At 35.7% G+C, this 23,297-nt stretch overlaps 1 protein-coding gene across 13 annotated transcripts in view; it reads left to right on the forward strand.

The window, feature by feature from the left end:
* LOC109062925 (SRC kinase signaling inhibitor 1-like) overlaps window positions 1-23,297 on the forward strand; it is a 125,288-nt gene that overhangs the window by 9,898 nt on the left and 92,093 nt on the right. For 11 of the 13 annotated variants that reach the window (XM_042721979.1, XM_042722105.1, XM_042721999.1 and 8 more), the window contains exons 1-2: window positions 5,084-5,417; window positions 16,894-16,977. The exons of 1 other annotated variant lie outside the window; for it this stretch is intronic. In XM_042721979.1, the coding sequence (XP_042577913.1) occupies window positions 5,396-5,417; window positions 16,894-16,977 (106 nt within the window). In that variant the 5' untranslated portion in view covers window positions 5,084-5,395. Of the gene's footprint in view, window positions 1-5,083; window positions 5,418-16,893; window positions 16,978-23,297 lie in introns of those variants that run through there. One more of the 13 variants, XM_042722065.1, reaches the window with a different exon arrangement.

Consider the following 23,297-nt stretch of genomic DNA (forward strand, 5'->3'; position numbering starts at 1 on the left):
GGCCATACATTATTAATGATACAAATCATTAAGAACTCTCTCTCTCCCTTGCCATTCCTTTATCTGTCAATCTTAGGAATTCTTTCTTTGAAGCATCCATAAAAACACATGCACAAAACCCTCATGCACAACTCACCTACACATACATGTTGTATATTCTTCTTCTGCCTTAGTTATTATCAAAGGGATTTTTAACTCATGAGTCATTGATGTATCATTAATGTGCTCACATGGATTCATAACACTTTCTGTAGCTGACTGAATTATGTTTTTATATACAGATAGTTATACACTTTTTAACCTAAACCCACCCCTTAACCTACCCCTCACAGAAAACCTTCTGCATTTTTACAATTTCAAAAAAACTTTATTTTATTTTTGTACCAGTTTTACAAACGAGGACATCCCCAAAGGGAGTTTTTTTTTGGCAAGTTTGTCAGGTTTTGATCACTTTTGGGTACAAATTTGTACCCAAAATATGGTTAAGTAGGCACACACACACACACACACACACACACACAGAGAACTCCTTCAATTAAATTTTGAATAGTTTTTAATGAAGTTTCTAATGTTTACCGAGGTTGCATTTATGTGCTTAAACAAGTATTACAATTTAAAACTTTTCTATAGTAATATATATATCTGATGGCAAAGATGAATTTTTAGCATCATTACTTCAGTCTTTAGTGTCACATGGTCCTTCAGACATTATTCTAATAAACTAATTTGCTGCTCAAGAAACATTTCTTCTTTTTAATGTTGAAATCAGTTGTGCTGCTTAATATTTATGCAGAAACCATGGCATACTGCCATTCAAATGCTTGGGCATGTGTGTGGGTGTTTATTTATAATGTTACACAAGATTTCTAATCCAAATAAATGCTGTTCCTTTGAACGTTCTGTTCATCAAAGAATCCTGAAAAAATGCTTTCACAAAATATTAAAATTTTTAACATTGATAATAATAAAAAACATTATTAATAACAAGCACCAACAAAATAATTGAGCAGCAAATCAGCATATTAAAATAGTTTCTTAAGGATCATGTGACACTGAAGTAATGATGCTGAAAATGCAGTTTTGCATCACAGGAAAAAAATATGTTTTCAAATAGAAAATATTTTTTTTTCAAATTAAAATAACATTTCACAATATTATTGTTTTTACTATATTTTTGATCAAATAAGTGCAGCCTTGGTGAGCATAAGAAATGTCATTAAAAACATATAAAAATCATAATGCTTCCAAACTTTTGACAAGTAGGCTTCTGTATTCTCTAATGTTATTACTATTTTTCCTTTGGTCATGTGTCCTGCCTGGTGCAAAAAAAAAAAAAAAGTGAACGATGCCCCTTGTCATTAGTCAGTGGTGTATAATTAACATAATCTCTCAGATTCATATCATGTTCTTATCATGACTAAGTGTGACTTAGTATGAGCAGAGCTGAAGTATGACCTTAACATGACCTTCAATAAAATAAACCCATTTATTCCATTGCTGTTGCTCCTGGTTTTTCCATGTACCATGATGTATTGTCTTAGCATGTGCTCATGTGTTTTTTGCATGATCCTTCATGTATTTCCACCATCTGTTCCAAGTCTTTTCTCCTGTAGTGCATGATGTCACAGTTACACCGTGTCCTCTGCAGGCGCCATGTGATAAAGTGTGAAGTGATGAAAGCTTTCTAACATGTGAACCTGAGCTTTTGTTCTAACTAGCTGCACCTGTGGCAGGACATTTTTTTGATCACTTGGTTTCTATTTTCACAAGGTTCAGAGCTTCCCACAGGTTTGAAATATACTTGCGGTGGTAGCCAGGTGGAAAATCCTCCAAGGCACAAAAAAGGTCTACTACATGTGACAAATAACATATAATGTGTGAATTTCAACAATATTTTTATTTATTGAAATTCATTATAATTACATAAGCTATATTTTTCATTACAGTACATTCTCATATTATGCATTGTAAATTATGCAGAATTACAGCATTTAAATGGTAGAGTTCTCCTTCTTTTCTATTATATCGTCTCTCTCAGTTAATGGAACAGATTTTACTGATACTAGTAAAATCTTTGTTCGATATGTGTCCTATAATGTTCTTTGACTTTTTTTCCTTTGGGGAAGCATCCCAGTCAGAAACTACAGTAGTTTACTATTCATTAAATGGAAATTAAATTAAATACAATAACCAAAATACCAAAATTCTAAAAAAAAAAAAAAAAAAAAAAAAAAAAAAAAAGAGGCGCTCTACCAACAGAAGAGGAGCTGCAACCAAAAATCACAAAGTAATGTCAATTAGAAAAGGTGCAACACTCCCTCTTGAAGAAATCTAACTTTATTGGTTTAAATACATGTGGCGTTTCGGGCCAAGCCTTCATCAGTCTGATGAATCGCAGAGAGCCACTTCTGGGACGCTTCTGAAACGTGCCGCGGCGCAGCTGCTATAAACACAAGCATTGACTAAAGTGGACGAGATCAGCTCTCTGGTGGCCGTGTTGGAGCCGTAATGCGCTGCAGACGTGTGCAGTGTAAATAAGGAGTTATTCAAGCATTAATGGCAAAGAAAGCCCATTATACTTGAAAGCGGCCATGTATTAGGTGTTTCTTCAAGGTTATAGTACATTAAAGAATGATCATGTGACTTTTACGTACGCCAAGTGACCAGTAAATGAGACAAAACTGTTTTCATTGCAGATTTGCTAAATATTCCTTTTTCGAATTGCCTGAAAAACTACCTCATGTAAGCGTACAAACGATTTTGTGTTATATGGGAGTTTTTATGAAACTGACGTGTTTGCAATTGGGCGGATTTTCAATTTGCAATTTCAGTTTGAGCAGTTTGAAAGGTAATGGAAACGCAGCTTATGTCGGGATAAGAAATAGAGGGAAGATTTGTTGTGTCGTCAGTCCATGATGAAGGAGCCAGATTGTACGGCCCTTTAGTACCTGTTACATTTAGTTTGTCAAAATATCGCACCCTTTCCAGCTTACTAAGTCCTTCTTTATATAATAACAGCTTCCACATGTTTTTTTTTTTTGTGGTTTAGAAATCATAACATCGTGCAATCGATGTTGTTGTCTACATCCGAGTATCTCCAATATGAACGCGCATTTGGGTAACTGACCAAATGGTGACGTACTGTAGGTGCAAACACTCCATTTCGGGCCCACCCAACGTGTATGCTTTGGGAAACACTGGCATTGCATTGGGTAGCCCCACCCACAGTGAAATCTCATTGGTCTAAAGTCCCACTCTGCATAGCTGTATATTAAACATCAAACATCTTCTGATTGGCTATGATTATGTCACATTGTGCAGCAGTTTCACATTCAGACTTCTCACATTGTACCTTTAGGACACATTTTCTATGACCTTCAGAAAACCTTGATGAATTTAATTATAAATAAAGGTGGCTTGATTTCTGGTCTATGGTCAGAGGTAAAGAACTGATTTAAAAGAGTGTTACTGTGACTGCTTATTAATGTCATTATTGTATGTCTGTTTTTGTGCATGCTTGTGTGTATTGCACCTAATGACATAGAATCATGTCCTTCATCAGCTTCATCTGCTAACTCGGGCAAAAATCCTCCCCTTCCCATGCAGAAGGACATGCTGCTGTCATGGCAACCTCGCCTTGTTTCATTGCAATCATGCAACACTTCCTTGACACTTCTACACTGAGCTCCTGTCAAACCCTCATGCACACAGGATCACTATCACAATGTGTTTCCTTATGCTGAACTCACTCATGCCTTCACACATCCATCCTTTCACCTTTTCACTCATTCTTTATTAATTACTGTCATTACCTTAATTATCTAAAGGGATAGAGCATCCAAAAATGTAAATTCTGCCATCTTTTATTCACCCTCATGTTGTTCCACACCTGAATGACCTTCATTTTCCTGTGAAGCACAGGATAAGATGTTTTTAAATATGTTGAAATATATTATATAACCATTTTAAGTAACGTTTGAGACACTCCCACTTATTTAAGAATAGGAATAAATAACAACAATAATATTTAAAACAGCAATAACACTACAACCAAAAAAATAATTAAACATAATAATAATAGTAATATATTTAAGAATGAGAATGTTTAAAAATAACAGCAACAATAACAAAGACAATAATAACGCCAATAATTAAACATAATAAGTAATAATAATAATTTAAAAATAACAATACAACAACAATAATAAACACATCAAATATCAACAACAACAATTATTATTATAAATATTATTATTATATTATTTAAAAACAATACAGCATAATAATAATAATAATAATAATATATTTTGTATAATACTTAGTAATACAAATAAAACAACAATAATAATAATAATAATATTAATAATAATAATAATTATTATTAACAATCAATGCATGGTTGTTAGTATTATTATTATTGATATAATATAAATAAGTATTTTTTTAAAGTAAAAAAGACCTTAATGAAGGTCAAAATGAGGATGAGTAAATGATGACAGAATTTTTTATTTAAAAAAAAAAGTGAAAAAATTTAGAATTTAATTTATATTTATTAATTTGAGTAAACTAACCCTTTAGCTCCTTCCCAAATTCATTTCCATGTTAAATTTGGTCACCTTCCACTCCTGGTGGTCTCACTGAGCTTATAGAGGGACCTCCATGGCTCCCCCTCCCTCCCCCGCCTCAGCACTGATCCCTAGGGTCCTTACCGTGACTTTCAGAACCACGGAGAGCTCCAATCCCTAGAGCTCCTAATGTTCCTCTACAAAGAGTCTGCAGAGACCGAGAAAGAGAGAAGGGCAAAGAGAAAAGAGATTAGCACAATCACTGCAGAGAACAGACTGTACCTTTAAGAAAGACTGAGAGAGAGGGGAGAACAACAAAACCATGCTAATCTATTACTATTTTTTTTTCTTCTTGCTTAGTTCAAGCTGTGTGTTAAGTAAAAGCTCTTTGCAGTTTCTCCTTTCTCCAACACTCGTAAACCAGCTCAATTGCACGGCACTGAGCAAGGACGTGCACACACACACACACACACACGACCGCACATGCTCGTTCTCCCTGAATCGCGCGCTCGCGCTCGCGCACACACACACACAAACACACACACACATCGCCTCACACGCGTACGGCGCTGCCTGCGAGAACCAGCTGGAGAAAGCCCATCTCACGCGCCGAGAGAGAGAGAGGGAAAGGAACAGAGGACAAGAGTGAGAGAGCGAGACAAAGGTAGGCAGGGACGGAAGGAGAAAAGGAGCGAATAGAAGTGCGGCTGTCTCCGGGAGAGGCTAACGACACGGAGTGAAGACAAGAGAGAGGAGGAGGACCAGGAGGGTGGATCAGGAAGCAGGCTGGTGGCTCTCTTTTGAAGGCAGCGGAGCGTGGTGAAGGCATTATGGGAAATGCACCATCCCAAGGCATGTCAATCTTATCTTCATCTGTTCTTATGTAGCATGTATTTTGTTAGTTGCCGTGTTTGTGTTTTTTCCTCATCTGCTGTGTGTTATATATATATATATATATATATATATATATATATATATATATATATATATATATATATATATAAAATATAATTATTTTGATGAGGGGGTGGGGCAAGGTGGGGTTGGAGGGTGTGTGTATGTCTGTGTGTGCGCGTGTGTTTAGTGTCCTTCGGTGGTTCATGTCGACTGCTCTGTGTCTGTTGGATCCAAGGGCTCTGCTGGTGAGCAGGGTTTCCAGGAATGGGAGTGATGAGGATGGCTCAGTGGGTGTGGGAGCTCAGAGATGAATTGAGGGAACCGTTCCTGGAGAAACAGGAGGATGGGAAAGAGGGAGATGGGGAAAACACAGCACTGCTAATGATGCTTGAGTGTGTGTGTGTGTGTGTGTGTGTGTGTGTGTATTTTTGTGATTTTGTCTCTGAGCTTTCAGTGGCTGTGTAAGAATACCATAGGATGCAGAGGAAGTCATCACACCCATTATAGCTGGAGTGAGTGTGTGAGCATGTTGTCAGAGAGAATTTTAGTGGTTTTGTGAATGCAATTACTATTTGAACCCTAAGGAATAAACTTCTGTGCAACTTGAATCACATTGTTTGCACTACGGACTTCAAATCATGTGGCTTGATGAGTGGAAGTGTGCTATTCTATTGCTTTTACTTTTCTAAGCATTTGGACTTACCTGTTGGACTATAAATGAATCGAAAATGTGCATTTAAAGACACATTTCACTCAAAAATAAATATTTTGTTATCATTTACTCACTTTCAATTAATTCCAACCCTGAAGACATTTTAAAGAATGTTTCAATTGTTTTTGTCCATACAGTGAAAGTCAATGATAAGAAAGACTTATAAGTCACATTGTGACCTCTTAGCTGAATTAAAAGAACACAAACTTTAAATCTGCAGGATTGCAGTGTTGCAGTAGAGTAGATTGCATATTTTTACATTTTTTATATGTTATGTGTTGAATTATGTTTTTGAAAAAAGTTGCTACAGGGTTTGACATCATGTTACAGACATTGCAGTGTCTGTAGAAATTTGGCATGTTCAAAGTGTAATGTGACCATGGCTTTATGACCGCCCAGTACACCCTATCTGTCATATAGCAACATGCTAAAAAAAAACTCTCAGTAGAAGGACTACTTAGAAACCACATAGCAACACCCAGGAAACCACCCACAACAGTAAAGTATCATAGTATTTTTTTTTTTTTTTTTTTTTTTTTTTTTTTTTAGAAAATATAATAATCTAGTTTTAGATTCCTCTTTTGTCTTGTATTTCACAGTTTCAATGTAACTCCTCCAGAAAGGAGGCTGCGAAATGGAGACAGAAAAACAAAAAAGACAGAAAAAGCCAAAGAAAGATAGATGGGCAAAGAGGGGCTTAGAGGCATTTGTCCTTGAAATCTGCTGGGAGAAGAAATAAAGCATGAGAAGAATGATAGAAAGATTTCATATGAGGCCTGAGATGGAAATGCTACAAGAGAAGACAAGAAATTTCTTCTGCAGAGTAAAGCACATATACAGCAGATGAGAGATAGAGAGATGGATTGAAACTAAGGGAATGCTTGCTTTGAGTGAGACTGAGGAAGGCAGGGAGAGAGTAGGAGAGAAAGAGATTGGCTGCTGAAGGCATACCCACACACTCTTGGGACAGACCAGCTTTGGTAAGCACGCCAGGGAGGGCCGGTATGCCTACAAAGGAAGGATTGGTAGAGGATGGCGAACACTGATGCTCATTACAGGAGCTTCACTACAAATAATCTGAAGAACAGCAGAACAAAAGAGTATCTGACAAGTTCTCTCCTTCTGTTCTTTCCTTTTCTGCTGGAAAATCGATTTGAGTTGTAGCAGGTCACAAGCTGTTAGACCAGTGGTTCTCAACTTTATTTTAACTTCAACGACTTTTCCAGTCATTCGTGAATTACTGGATAAGGATTAAGGAGAAGGGCTTTTAAATTTGTAACTTTTAGCAAATTTTTACTCACAATTTCTACCCGATAAAATATTGAAGAGCTTGACACAACAAGATTAAAAAATGCACATTCATAAAATATAAAATATGGCAATTTATAAGGTTTATAAGATTATATAAATTTACAAGACTTTTCCAGGTCTAGAAATCTCAGCTTTTTAAGTGGACTACCTCATATATCCAGGACTGTAGGGGTGAAATAAAAAAAGGTGATTTTGTGTATTTTTGTTAGGCATTTTAGCTTATTTTATTGTTTTTTAAATTTTATATGAAATCAATTTAAATAATCTTTTAGAAGTTTACTGTGGCCTCTGGTTGTAAACCGCTGTGATAAGGTTGTGACAAACCAAACCAACATCAAAGAACTAGCGGCGATGAAAGCTGGCTGTCTTGTCACCTCACATTGTGTGCATCTGGGCCAAAAAGTTATGCTTTTTCAACATGTTCCTTCAACATGTGGAACTAAACAGGAAAAAGACGAGCAAAATGTTAAAGATCTGAGGTTTCAGCTATCTCTAGCTCTCGACAAAGGTTTGGGAAAGCCCCTTGAGCTTGTCGCGGTAGTATTCAAGATTTCACCCATTTAGTGCGGTTTCTCCGAACATTGGGAGTGCCAGTTGCAGATTATCAGACATATTTACACAAGCAAATCCCTCTGTGGTGAGCGAAAAAGTACTGTGAAAATGGTACGCAAACGCTGCTTTGTTTATGTTTGTATGTGTGCAGTACTAGTTCCGGTTTCCCTTTTTGAAACGACAATACAATCTACTGCCACCTACAGGTATGGAAAGGTATATCCTCTCACGCAGGCGCAGAAAGCACATTCTAGTTTGCAGTCGGCTGTCATCTGTTTGGTGTGTTCAAGTGCAGCTTTTTGGCCCAGACGTAGCCGATGCGAGGCAAAAAAACAATCACCATTCTTATAACCCATTAATAAAACATCCACAAGTTTTCACCTTACATTAACACACCGCAAAGCCTGCAGCCAAAAGCCAGCTATTCTGTAAATGCACCTGAGTGAAAGGAAATGACTGTCTATACCAGGTAGTTTGTTTATGTCATTTGACTATTGTTTAAAAGGTGTGTCAAGGCCTTTAGACAATTTTATAAAAACAAGTTGAATTAATGCGATCAGATGGGTTCAACAAAAGCATATACAATCGATTAATAACCTCAGAGCTCACAACACATCTGTCTTTAAACTTTTATCAGTTATTGTTAAAAATCACTTTCCGTAAGGAGAAAAGTGAATGGAGTTTTTACTTCTGGAACCTGACTGTTGCGCTCTATAGAGAGTGAAGAGAGCAGAAAGTGGAGGTGTCGAAGGTTTGGAGGACAGAGAGTCTAAGGGCATTGCTCTGAGGAATGAAAAGGAGAAATAGGTGTCAAGAAAGACAGGTGGGTATAACAAAAGCATAAAGTGGAGATGAAAGAAAAGAAAGGGATGAAAGCACTACTAGGATGAAAAGAAGGGATAGAGAGATGAAGAAGAAAGAGTTCCTGGATGAATCTTGAAGAAACTGAGATCGATGGTGTGATGTAGGTTCATTCTCATGGTTGTGTGATATTTTGTTGTGTAATGTGTTTATCGGTGGTTCCCAATGCAAATGTTGTAGTGTATAGATAATACAGAAACTCTTTCCAAGATCATGATCAATTTATTGCATCCTTTTTGAATTATTTATTTCTTAAAAAAATCATACTGACCTTTGAATGTTTGAACATATTGTAAGTGTAATAAAATATATGTGTATAGTACCATAGTAATTTATTTATATACTTTGCTTACATTGCAAAACCATTAAAATAATCATAGTTTATGTACAGAGTCATATACTTAGTCATTACATTTTAATAAAATTTACATTCAGTTTAATACATTTAATAGAAGAGGCGCAGTTAAGAAGCTACTTCTAAAAGGGATCGATCACCCAAAAATGAAAATATGCTATTAATTTATTCACCCTGAAAACGGGCAGCCGTTGACTTTTATAAATGACCAAATATCAAAGTTTCAGCAAAAAATTATCTTTACTGCTCTACTGAAAAAAAAAAAAAAAAATAGTCACCATCTTGGATGACCAGAGAGGGAGTATAATAACAGCTAATTTTCATTTTTTGGGTGAGCTATGAGCTGTGAAGTTGAATCTTTTTTTTTCTCAAAATTTAGAACTTTAGAATTGAGAACAAATCATAATTAGCAAACCACTCAGTACCGGTATGGATCCCTGTAGTAAACAGTAAATGTGATTTTAAAAAAAACTTTTAAAACATGAATACATTTAAAACATGTACCTGAAGTATATATAACCTGACTGAATGCTTTGTCACAAGTGTCTTGTCTTATCCTGTAAACACTCCCATTAACCTCTCTTAAGCTGTTTAAATTATTGTGCATCACATATATCAGGACAGTCAGGGTTAAAATAGCATTTATCCTTGTGATCTAGGTAAAAATAACCATCCTGACACCAGCCTAATTTTGCCTTTGTTCTGATTGTTTGAGTGCTGTTGAGGTGATTTGTGTCTGATTTGAGTTTCTGCATAGAATATATCTGTTGGGTTGAAGGACAGGTAGAGGAATGGTTACAAATTACTTTTTACATTTCCGCCAAACGGATATTCAAACTGTACTAAAAATAAAACAGGAGTCAATCCCCTTTTCTAACTCATAAGTAATGCCTGTGACCATAGTGATAATGATGGTAATGAGAGAACATTTAATTTAACAGTTTAATATTTAATCTAAACACTTTGTCCTCACAGATACAAGGTCAGGAACTCTCTATTATTGTCCTGTTTCTCAATCAAATGGTAGAGCACCGTTTGGCAGAGTAAAGGGGTAAAAACACTGTGAATCAGACCCAGCTCAGATTTGCTGCTTTTCTGATCCATGATAATCATATCCACCTGAAACCATTATTTGTGAACTTCATCAGATTGCAGGAAGATAAGCAGTTTTACTCAACAAATCTCAACCAGTTGGTTGAAGTCGAGAATTTTGTTCATTAAAGGCCAGAATGGGAAAAAGTGCAATGATCTAATATTTCATTGACAAGAGTATGATTTAAAAAAAAAAACATCCCAAATATGATTGATTTCCAGTAAAACTATAACCCGCAAACCCTTCTCAGAATTTGGTTGTGACTGCTGAAAATGTAAGGTTGTGTCTTTGGTTATAAATATGGTTGTATACTGAAATGTCTATGAGCAGATGAGTATTAGCACTTCAAACAGGACTGACAGCTGTATTCTGCTGCTGCGTGACTATAACCTGAGGTGCTGTGCTGATGATGCTTTGGATGCTTTTTCATGTATGTGAATTAGCATAGAACAAGTCTTGAATGAATATTACTGCCAGAAAATAAGCCATGTATTGAGTGAGGATTTACATTATGTTAGTTCCTCGCATCAATTCATAGCTGTAAGGATTTTGAATTAGTGTAACTGGGTTTAAGATAGAGGCTCAATATAATACAGAGATTGTATCATATAGCAGCACACTTACCGTCTCATATAAGAGAAGAGAAGCGGACATTGTGCAGATGACAGTACGATAATGGGGAAATTACTAAACCTCCATGTCTAGAGTGTCAGAATGAAAGTGTTTTATTTTTATTTTTTACAGTTACTAAATTATGCAAAGAATAGCTGTGCAAAACCTAACTTGTGTTATTCCTTTCAAAATGATTAAGTGTATGCTTTTTAAAAGTTTGGGGTCAGCAAGATTTTTTATTTCTTTCAAAGTAGTGTCATATGCTCATCAAGCCCACAAACAAACAGTAATATTGTGAAATATTATTACAATTTACAATTTTACCACTATTTTCTATTTTTATTCCTTTGATGGTAAAGCTGAATTTTCAGCAGCCATTACTCCAGTCTTCAGTGCCACTTGATCCTCCAGAAAATTTCTTCTTATTATTATTATCAATGTTACAAATAGTTGTACTGCTTAATAATTTGGTGGAAACCATTCTTTTGAACTTTTTTTAAAACAAACTTTAAAAGGATAACATTTATTTGAAAAATAAATCTTTTATAACATTTATAAATGTCTCTTACTGATCTAAGATGTTTGAACAGTAGTGTTTTGATATGTTTTTATTTTTTTGGTATTTATACACTGTAAAATGTGGTAATGTGCAATTGTCATCTTTTCAACTAACAGTTAATAGTAGTGCAAGTAAAAAAATAATTTGGCCACCAGGCTGATTTAATTAAGGGGAAGTCGTGGCCTAATGGTTAGAGAGTTTGAATTCTAACCCTAAGGTTGTGAGTTTAAGTCTCGGGCTGCCAATACCACGACTGAGGTGCCCTTGAGCAAGGCACTGAACCCCCAACTGCTCCCCGGGCGCCGCAGCATAAATGGCTGCCCACTGCTCCGGGTGTGTGTTCACGGTGTGTGTGTTCACTGCTGTGTGTGCGCACTTTGGATGGGTTAAATGCAGAGCACGAATTCTGAGTATGGGTCACCATACTTGGCTGTATGTCACATCACTTTTTTTATTTTTTATTATAATAATTCGAGCTGTAACAGTAAAACAGTATAGCTATAACATTAAAATCACCAGGGACAAATATGCATTATAACTGTAGCTTATGAATTTTTGATAGCTGTGTGATACTACCTCAATATTCCTATCTTAAACTGAAATTCCTCATGTTAATCTGAGTGCATTTAAACTGAGGAGAGTTCTGCCATCATATCAGTGTTTTAATGTGAGCTCTCCTGTGATTGGCTGACGATAACATAATGGTTTAATGAGAGCAGGGTTTTATTTAGGAGGAAACCATATAGTTTGTCACTGTTGCTGCACTAAACATCAGCCAGCAGTATATGGCAACATGGGATACACCAGCCTCCAGCAATGACATTGCTGTGACAGGAAACCTTGAGGGGCTTCCATCTATCCTTTCACTCGTTCTCTTCTTGTTTCTCTGTCACACACACAAACAGGTGCATGCTGGTATTCATTGGGGCTTTATAACAGCAGGGGCGCTTTAATGACAGTTATTTCTTTCCAGACTCAATTTGAATTAACTGAAGTGCTGTCTGTTTCTGCAAATGGTAGATTTTTCTTTTAGTTTTTTTTTTCTGCAGTATTGCAGTAATGGCTAATTTAGGCCCAAAAATCCTTTACTAAGTTGTCAGAGTCAGTCTATTTAAGTATATGTGTTTGTTTTTGTGTATAAAAGAGGATTTACTGGGAGCTTTTAGGTCTTGGCTCACAAGATAAACCCTGAAATAAATGAGAAAATTACTTCCCTGAACACAGCTGTGTATGTGCAGTGCTTTTGAATGTGTGTGTGTGTGTCCATATCAACAGATTTACTTCATAAATCCGATGCTTGGTGGCTATAGGATCCATATCAATCAGTGTGTAATTTGCTGGGAGCACAGAAAGCCCACAAATGCTTTCTTAGCACTTTCCACCTGTGAATCGATTAATCTTTATGAACAGCCAGATCCCCTTTGACATCCTTCCTGTCCTCTGTGTTCAGCTCATGCCATTCTTCTCATCTTTCTCTCTGTTTTCTCTCTGTTCATATATCCATTTTTTTACATGTAGACTTGAACCTGCTAATGATAATTCAGTCATTTTGCTTTTGTCAGAACACAGCGTTGCTGTACTGATGCTTTTGCTCAGATGGTCTGGATTAAATTATGGTCTCATTTTGTACCTAGTAATAAAAGTCATCTTAGGTCATCCGAACACAAGTAGACAAACAGGTCCAATATACTTTTTGATCCAGTCACACAAACTGTTAATATACTTGAGTACAATAACAGCGAGGACTCAGCTTAATGTCTCATTTGTGAAGTTAAGGTGACGACATGGTGACTGAAGATGCATGCTAATACTAGGTGTAAACAATGATCACCTCAAGACAGATGTTAATACAGGCTTACACTAGACCTATGTTCAGATATGGGTGATTCTTCAATTTATCCATGTAACTGTTGTTCAGAAATATTATTTAATTTGACTGAATTAATATTAAGTGTAGGTTTCATCAATGAAAGTCATTTTTAACTGTTAGTTGAAAAGATAACAATTGCTCTTAACCACATTTTACAGTGTATAAATACCAAATTAATATGTACATATATAAATAGTATATTTACGCTACCCCTCAAAAGTTTGGGTTGAGTAAGAGTAAAGATAATGATGTTAGAGAAGAATTCAATTTCAAACACTGTTCTTCTGAACTTTATATTCATCAAATAATCCTGAAAAAAATGTATCGCAGTTTCCACAAAAATATTAAGCAGCAGTAGCACAAATGTATTCAACACTGAACATAATAATAATACATGTTTCTAGAGCACTAAATCAGCATACAATGATTTCTGAAGGATCATGTGACACTAAAGACTGAAGAGTAATGATGCTGAAAATTCACATTTTACAATATATTAAAATAGAAAACAGTTTATTTAAATTGTAATAATATTTCACATTATTACGTTTTTTTTTTTTTTTTTAAAGGCAGCTATGGTGAGCATAAAATACTTCATTCAGAAACATAAAAAAATGTTACTGACCATGAACTGTTAATGTACTGATATATATTTTTGCTTTAAAATCATTGTAGGGGACAGAAAGTTCCCCTAGTTGAAGAATCACCCATATATGAAATTAAATTATGTGCAAACCTTTATTGCTGTGATTTAGAATGGTCTCTGATATTCAGCTGAATATGACAGCAGGCTTTCAGAAGCTGTTACTTCTTGATAATATTCGCTTCATGTCATTCTTCAGTGATTCTTATCATTAGCTGATATAATTCAAACAGTGAGGCAATCACACAGCACCACAGACACCACACAGGTGTCTGAGCCTGTTCTTCCTCTCCTGCAGTCACTGAGCACACTGGCTTTTTCAGACTCACTGGCCACTTTGGCAGTTACCTGCATAATGACTGTCTTTCTTTTTTGTTTTTGCCTTTTTTTGTCTGTCAATCTCTGTAGAAAAACCATCTACCCATACATCATTGTCATGTATTTATCTTAAACAACATGCTCACAGAGCTTATACTGTAGGTTAACTTTGATCTCACACATTGCACACTGCTAGACATATTTGACATTTATTCTATTCTATTCTATTCTATTCTATTCTATTCTATTCTATTCTATTCATGTATTTAAGCATTTCCCTCTGATCTCCCTCTCCATGTCACTCATCTGTGAATGACTGTTCACCTGTCAGAACTGGAAGTAGGGCTGCGATTTGTGGCTGGACTGCTCTTAATTCTCTTTTTATCGGCAGCAGAACTAGGTCAGACTGGAGCCTGTGTCTGAGCCTGCAGACAGAAACAAGCTATCACCACTTTGTCTGGCCTGAGGAGCCCACAGTTGTTTGCTGTTAGCCATTAGTACTAGACAATGAGGCTCCATCAGCAGCGCGCTCCATCACTCAATTCAGTGAATACATTCAGTCAAGCATCCCATGCAACCAAATATCTGCTTTTAAAAGCAGCCCATGAGATGTCTACCTATTCGCAGCGCTCACTCTTAACACTCACTAGTTTATTCAAATTGTCCACTAACAATTCCAACATTGTCATTAAAAAAATAAAGATGAATACTTTTATTCAGCAAGGATGCATTCAATGATCAAAAGGGACAGTAACAACATTTATGATGTTACAGAATATTTATATTTAAAATATATGGTGTATTTTTTTTTTACTTTCTATTTATCCAAGACTCATGAAAAAAATTATCATGGTTTCCACAAAAATATTAAGAAGCACAACTGTTTTGAACATTGATAATAATAAGAAATGTTCCTTGAGCAACAAATCAGCATATTAAAATGATTTCTAAAGGATCATGTGACACCATTATGCTGAAAATTCAGCTTTGCCAGCACATAAATAAATTACACTTAAAAATATAGTGACATGACGTGACATACAGCCAAGTATGGTGACCCTTACTCAGAATTCGTGCTCTGTATTTAACCCATCCAAAGTGCACATACATAGCAGTGAACACACACTCACCGTGAACACACACCTGGAGCAGTGGGCAGCCATTTATGCCGCGGCGCCCGGGGAGCAGTTGGGGGTTCGGTGCTTTGCTCAAGGGCACCTCAGTTGTGGTATTGCCGGCCCGAGACTTGAAATATTATTGCAATTTAAATGTATATATATATAATATAATATTAATAATAATAATAATAATAATAATAATAAATATATATATTAATAATATGTGTATATATATATATATATATGTTGTATATATATATAATATATATATATATATATATATATATATATAATATATATATATATATATATATATATATATATATATATATGTGTGTATATATATATATATATATATATGTGTATATATATATATATATATATATGTATATATATATATATATATATATAATCTCCTATATATATATATATATATATATATATATATATATATATATTTAAATTGCAATAATATTTCACAGTAGTTCTGTTTTTACTGTAAGAGCCTTGGTGAGAATAAGAGACTTTGCGCCAAACTTTTGAATGGTGTATTTTTTGTGTTTAACAGCATACTGTTGTGGAAATGACTGTTATATAAATGACATTTTAAACATTTTAGTTGACTAAATGATTAATGCTATAATAATAATACATAATTACAATAAAAAGCAAAATTACACCTTGATTGTGGTTAATATGTCCTCAACAGAGGGGCTGTGATCATTTTTGTAAATGTTTATATAAATCTTTTTCGCAAATGTCACACAAAAGCTTCTGAAAGGATTTATTGCACTATGCTTAAGATTATCATTGTTTCAAAATGTTACTATTTAATATTTTTATGATGGGTTTTCATGTAAGATTGAACATTGAGTTTTGCGATAGTACAACAATAATATACATAAAAGGCATTTGAAAAATAGGAAATAATGAATGCATATTAAAAAAGTTATGTGACCTTAATATAACAAAAAGGGGGGAAAAAGGTAGTTTTATTCAAAATCAGCTCTGCAACATGAAGTGCCAACAGATGAAGTTGTCTGTCATGTATGAGTTCATAGTATAGTATAGAGATGAGGAAGAGAGCAAAGTTACTCATGTAGTCTGTGTGTTTGCAAGATGATGTTTAATATTGAGTGACAGAGGATAGGGAACATCCAGTACCAGCTGCATAATTAAACACTCATGGATTTGCTTGACTCTTTCTCAAACACACATTCACACAGCTGCATCTAATCTGTAAATGTTTAAATAGTGGCCTTCAGCACAAGGTTAAGGATCCTTGGGCACAAAAATGTCATATATATGTACAGTATGTGTGCACGAGTTTGTTGTGTCACTTTGAAACCGTGAAAGTGTGTGTTTGCACTGAAATGGTAATCGGCTGGTCTCCCTCTGACACTTGTCTCCCTCCCTCTGTTCTTCAGCCATCACTGCTGGAAAGAGAGATAGAGAGAGAGAGCACACGGCAGCGCGACCAGAATACAAAGCAGGCCGAGATGATGTGGAAGGTGTGTGGGGGCAGAGGGGGTTATGGGTAGGGCTGAGGTGATGCACTCATGACACCTCACTAACAATCCTCAAACTTTCTTTCATTAGAAAAAAATTGTGTTTCTCTTTTCTATCCCAACAATATACAACATATAGTGAATTGAACTTTCAGATGTTAGATTTTGGTTACACTTGATTATATAATTCACTTTAGATATTCTACTAACTATAAATAACTTTGCATCTACATGTCAACTAACTCTCTTTAGACTATTAGTAGACTGCTAGGTTAGGGTTAGTAGAATAAGTTGACATACTTGAAAAGTTAGATATAATCAGTAGAATGTCTGTTGGGGACCATCCAAATGAAGTGTTAGCAGATATTAAGCAGACAGTCTACTAATTCTCTAATGACTGGATGACATGTAGTTGCAAAGTTTATAGGCTCATTCTGTGTCAACTCAACTAGAGGTTACTGGCTAAAAGTTTGATTTTGAGAAATGTTTCTTCTTCATTTAAAGGCATGCAAATTGTGTTTAAAAAAGTGCTTTTTCCAGATTTTTGAAATGTCACCATTGGCATATAATGCAACCTATTGCTTAAGTCAACAGATCTTACTAATAGACTTACTAATCACTGTGTAAAAATAACATGATGCCACCATCATTCTAAAGTAATTTTTACCCCCTTTAATTTTATCCCCTTAAAAAAATATATTTTTTAAAAATTGTATTTTGACCCCCTCTATAAAATAGTGGATTACTTAGTAAATATACATCCATGACATTTAATATTTTGGCTTTCTTCGTTTATGTTTATTTATGTTTGTCTTTCTTAAGAAAAATATTAACAAAATCAAAAATTTGAGCCAGGGAAGTTTCTGAAATTTGGTCGTTTTAACACAATATAGTTAATAGAATGTCTAAAGTGGACTATCAAAACAAAGTGTTTACTCTATATTTTTTAAAAAGCTTGTTCAAATCCATAAGATATTTTTGTGTAGATGTTCAATTTTTCATGTCTGCCACCCACTCTGTCTGCTCATGGTCTTGTGTCATTGTGACATGCTCAATCATTTAAGTGAAGCATGTGTGTCTGTGTGTGTCACTGTTTGTTTGTGAGGTCATTTTGTTGTCTGTAATTACCAAGTCTTTTAGCTCAGTAATAAGAACACCAGGGTTTTGTTTACAAGCAAAGCTGCAGGGGTGCAGCGCTGTGAATGACTGAAAAAAAAAAAATGTGATGCACATTTGTAGTGGCTTAATGTTACATGTAAATTTGTAGCAAGTGGTAGTGAGCTAATGTTTGGCTTTAGCGTCTGATGCATTATGGTAATGTGCCGTTAAATGGCTTATGCTCTCTATGGATTTGTAATGTGAGGATGAAGAAAGGTGGAAACAAAAAAGGAAAAGCTGGCAGCCTGGTGTGAAGAGAAATGATGGATAGGGAATGAGTTGCTTTCGTGCCTTTGAATGAGTTAAACTGCCTGTTGTTTGACCTTCATCAAGATCAAAATCACAAGGAGTGCAAAACGGATTGATGGCAGAACACACACACACACAAACACAAATCAATTAAATTAAGCTACATCAGATGGCTTCTAAATGTTGTTATTGCATTGTCCATCCATTTTCTTCTCCGATTTCATTGTATTTCCTTCTTTGTGGTGTGTATTTGTGAGTATGCAAGGAGTAAGACCAAATTAGGACTAGACTAGTTTTCCCAGCGGAAGTCAGGTAAATTCATGTTTCAGATATGTACTTTGTGTATATTTTAGCTCTGTTCATATCAAACACGTCTGTGTTTTTCTTGCACAACCTTGGAAAAAAATACAGAGTAAATTACCTGCCATTTTTTGGGTGACTCAAGTGTTTGGATGGGATTGTCTGTGATTGCAGTATATTATTATTATTATTATTATTATTATTATTATTATTATTATTATTATTATTATTTACTCTTCTCTTTTTTTTTATCTTATTTTGACCTGATTTGTTGAGTACTGTAGCTAAAGTTCTTGTTTCACTGTCTGGTGTGGCTCCATTATGGATTTATGTTCAGTCCAAATGGTATTCACATAGGGAATGAGGGAACACAATACATTGCTTAACAGAAAGTTGAGAGGGAAATTTACCCACCCGTCAATACGCATCACTTCAGTACTAAAGAAATTTGAATAAAATAAATGCACTACATGAGTTGATACCTCAGCGTTTTTGTTTAATTAGTGCCAGGTGTGGTTTGTATGCAGATGTTTGTGTGTATAAAGTGCACAGGATGTGACAGTTACAATGCAGCTATAATGACTATGGTTAAATAAGATAAAATAGCTGTTAGAACCAAATTATGTTTGTTTTCATATTAAACATCAACAACGGCATTTGTAACTCAGTTTAGCGCTTTCAAATGACAATTTATTTATGAACTTGTATGATGCTTATCCTGACGACAGAAACTCCCAATTTTTTTGAGATCCTAGATTATAATCTGGTCCAAAACTGCACATAAAATCACAGGTGCCCTTGGCCTATATTAATAATTGTAACTCAGATGTCATTTAGAAAACAGATGCCGTTGTCATGGAGACATTTGAAAGAAACCTCCTTCACTTTTATTCCCGCTTTTATGTGTTCATCTTTTCATCTTCCATCACCACATCTTTTGCAAGACGGAAGATGTTTTAGAAAGCACCCGTAGTAGATAGCAGATGACACAAACCATCTGTTGCCCCCTGCTGTGTGGACTGGATGTGATGTCATCACAGTTGGACAGGTATCAAAGTGGTGTCTTTTTTACTGGCTGGCATCTGCCTGGGCAAGATGCTCTGGGTGTGTTTCAGTGAACTTTCTAGAACTTTGCAAAGAGTTGCCTTCCTCTTTTTTTTTTTTTTGGCCATCTTGGAATGCCATCAATAACTGTTCACAGCTCTTGTCACTCAGAAATCCACTTAGATGACAAAAACTGTGGCATTTCTTTCACTCTCTTTCTCTCTGTCATTCTCACACACACACACACACACACACACACACACTCTCACTCTCTCTCTCTCTCTCTCTCTCTCTCTCTCTCTCTCAGGCTGTAAATCTCTCTTGTGCACTCAGTTGCATTTCTTTCTTACATTCTTTGTTCCTGTCACATCTCAGGTATGGAATCTTCAAATATTCATGAACCTCTGGAATTACTGATGCAGGGCATGAGTGTTTCCCGTGGGAGGGCTTCTGTGTTTTAATATTAATAAAAAAAACATACTTTTCCTACCAGTTGGTATGAAATGCCAGAGAGTGTGAAAGTACGTGTATTAGATTGAGTACTGCATGTGTGTGTTTGTCCACTGAGAAACAAGGACTCACAAGTGCACAGATTATGAGATTCCATCTACAGTCATTTCAGCAGATTTCAACAACCACGATTAAGCATCATGGCTAAAGGAAAATCCATGTCCGCTGCTGCTTGGGGTTTCTAAACCAATGAGAGTGAAGTGTAGAAGAAACAAAGGAAGGTCATGCATATAGGAATTGATTAAGAGCTTTTAAGATTAATCGAGTCAACTTACAAAAAAAATATGCTTTTTACACAACCTAACAATGAATAACAACAACTCTGTTACAGTGCATAAACACTCAATTAAATGTCAAATATGCTTAGCCTAAACATTGTTTGAGCCCGAAACAGACGTTCCCTCCATAATGACAATAGCTTGTGATTAATTCATGCATGCATGACCTGCATTGAACCTAAACACAGTCTGTTAACATAACCATCACTGTACTGGACATAAACACATTTTGAACTCTAATTTAAATGCCACTGCACTGAACCTGAACATCATCTTATCTGAATGCCGATGTAAACATTACTGTACTGAACCATAAACGTCACTGCACTAAACCTAAACATTGTCTGAATGCTAACGAAACTGCCACTGCACTAAACCTAAACATTGTTTGAACGCTAACGTAAACGTCACTGCACTAAACCTAAACATCGTCTGAATGCTAACGAAACCGCCACTGCACTAAACCTAAACATATTCTGAATGCTATCGTAAACGTCACTGCACTAAACCTAAACATACTCTGAACCCTAAAGTAAACATCACTGCACTAAACCTAAACATTGTCTGAACGCTAACGTAAATGTCACTGCACTGAACCTAAACGTAATCTGAACGCTAACGTAAACTTCACTGCACTAAACCTAAACATATTCTGAACACTAACGTAAAACGTCACTGCACTAAACCTAAACATCATCTGAAAACTAACATAAAACGTCACTGCACTAAACCTAAACATCATCTGAAAACTAACATAAGCATCACTGCACTAAACCTAAACATTGTCTGAAAACTAACGTAAACATCACTGCACTAAACCTAAACATATTCTGAACGCTAACGTAAACGTCACTGCACTAAACATATTCAGAACGCTAACGTAAATGTCACTGCACTAAACCTAAACATTGTCTGAAAACTAACGTAAACATCACTGCACTAAACCTAAACATATTCTGAACGCTAACGTAAACGTCACTGCACTAAACCTAAACATCGTCTGAAAACTAACGTAAACATCACTGCACTAAACCTAAACATATTCTGAACACTAACGTAAACGTCACTGCACTAAACCTAAACATCATCTGAACACTAATGTAAAGTCACTGCACTAAACCTAAACATATTCAGAACGCTAACATAAACGTCACTGCACTTAACCTAAACATCATCTGAACACTAACGTAAACGTCACTGCACTAAACCTAAACGTCGTCTGAACACTAACGTAAACGTCACTGCACTAAACCTAAACATATTCTGAACACTAACGTAAACGTCACTGCACTAAACATATTCAGAACGCTAATGTAAACGTCACTGCACTAAACCTAAACATCGTCTGAACACTAACGTAAATGTCACTGCACTAAACCTAAACGTCGTCTGAACACTAACGTAAACGTCACTGCACTAAACCTAAACATATTCTGAACACTAACGTAAACGTCACTGCACTAAACCTAAACATCGTCTGAACACTAACGTAAAACGTCACTGCACTAAACCTAAACATATTCTGAACGCTAACGTAAACGTCACTGCACTAAACATATTCAGAACGCTAACGTAAATGTCACTGCACTAAACCTAAACATCGTCTGAACACTAACGTAAACATCACTGCACTAAACCTAAACATTTTCTGAACACTAACATAAATGTCACTGCACTAAACATATTCAGAACGCTAACATAGTCACTGCACTAAACCTAAACATATTCTGAACACTAACATAAACGTCACTGCACTAAACCTAAACATCGTCTGAACACTAACGTAAATGTCACTGCACTAAACCTAAACATCATCTGAACACTAATGTAAAGTCACTGCACTAAACCTAAACATATTCTGAACACTAACATAAACGTCACTGCACTAAACATATTCAGAACGCTAACATAAAGTCACTGCACTAAACCTAAACATCATCTGAACACTAACGTAAACGTCACTGCACTAAACCTAAACATCGTCTGAACACTAACGTAAATGTCACTGCACTAAACCTAAACATATTCTGAACACTAACATAAACGTCACTGCATTAAAACATACTCAGAACGCTAATGTAAACGTCACTGCACTAAACCTAAACATATTCTGAACACTAACATAAACGTCACTGCACTAAACCTAAACATATTCTGAACACTAACGTAAACGTCACTGCACTAAACCTAAACATATTCTGAACACTAACATAAACGTCACTGCCCTAAACATACTCAGAACGCTAATGTAAACGTCACTGCACTAAACCTAAACATCGTCTGAACACTAACGTAAATGTCACTGCACTAAACCTAAACATATTCTGAATGCTAATGTAAACGTCACTGCACTAAACCTAAACATGTTCTGAACACTAACGTAAACGTCACTGCACTAAACCTAAACATATTCTGAACACTAACGTAAACGTCACTGCACTAAAGCTAAACATATTCTGAACACTAACGTAAACGTCTCTGCACTAAACCTAAACATCGTCTGAACACTAACGTAAACCTCACTGTAAACGTTACCAAACAATTGCATTATGCTGTTGAGGTTTAATGCTCTTTGAATAATGCAAGATCTAATTGAGGCAGTGGTATTCACAGTGCCCAGTGTGTGTGTGTATGTGTAACTGATATGGAGAATGAGAACGAGTTCCTCGAAACAAACAAGGACACCAATACCACTGTACCTAGTTGTGTCTAAAATTTCCTCTCCTCCCCACTCATCCTGCTCCTCTTGTCCTGCATGATCTGACTTTTAAATGCATTGCATAT

The sequence above is a fragment of the Cyprinus carpio genome, chromosome A3 (genome assembly GCF_018340385.1).
Source record: "Cyprinus carpio isolate SPL01 chromosome A3, ASM1834038v1, whole genome shotgun sequence".
Taxonomy (NCBI): Eukaryota; Metazoa; Chordata; class Actinopteri; order Cypriniformes; family Cyprinidae; genus Cyprinus; species Cyprinus carpio.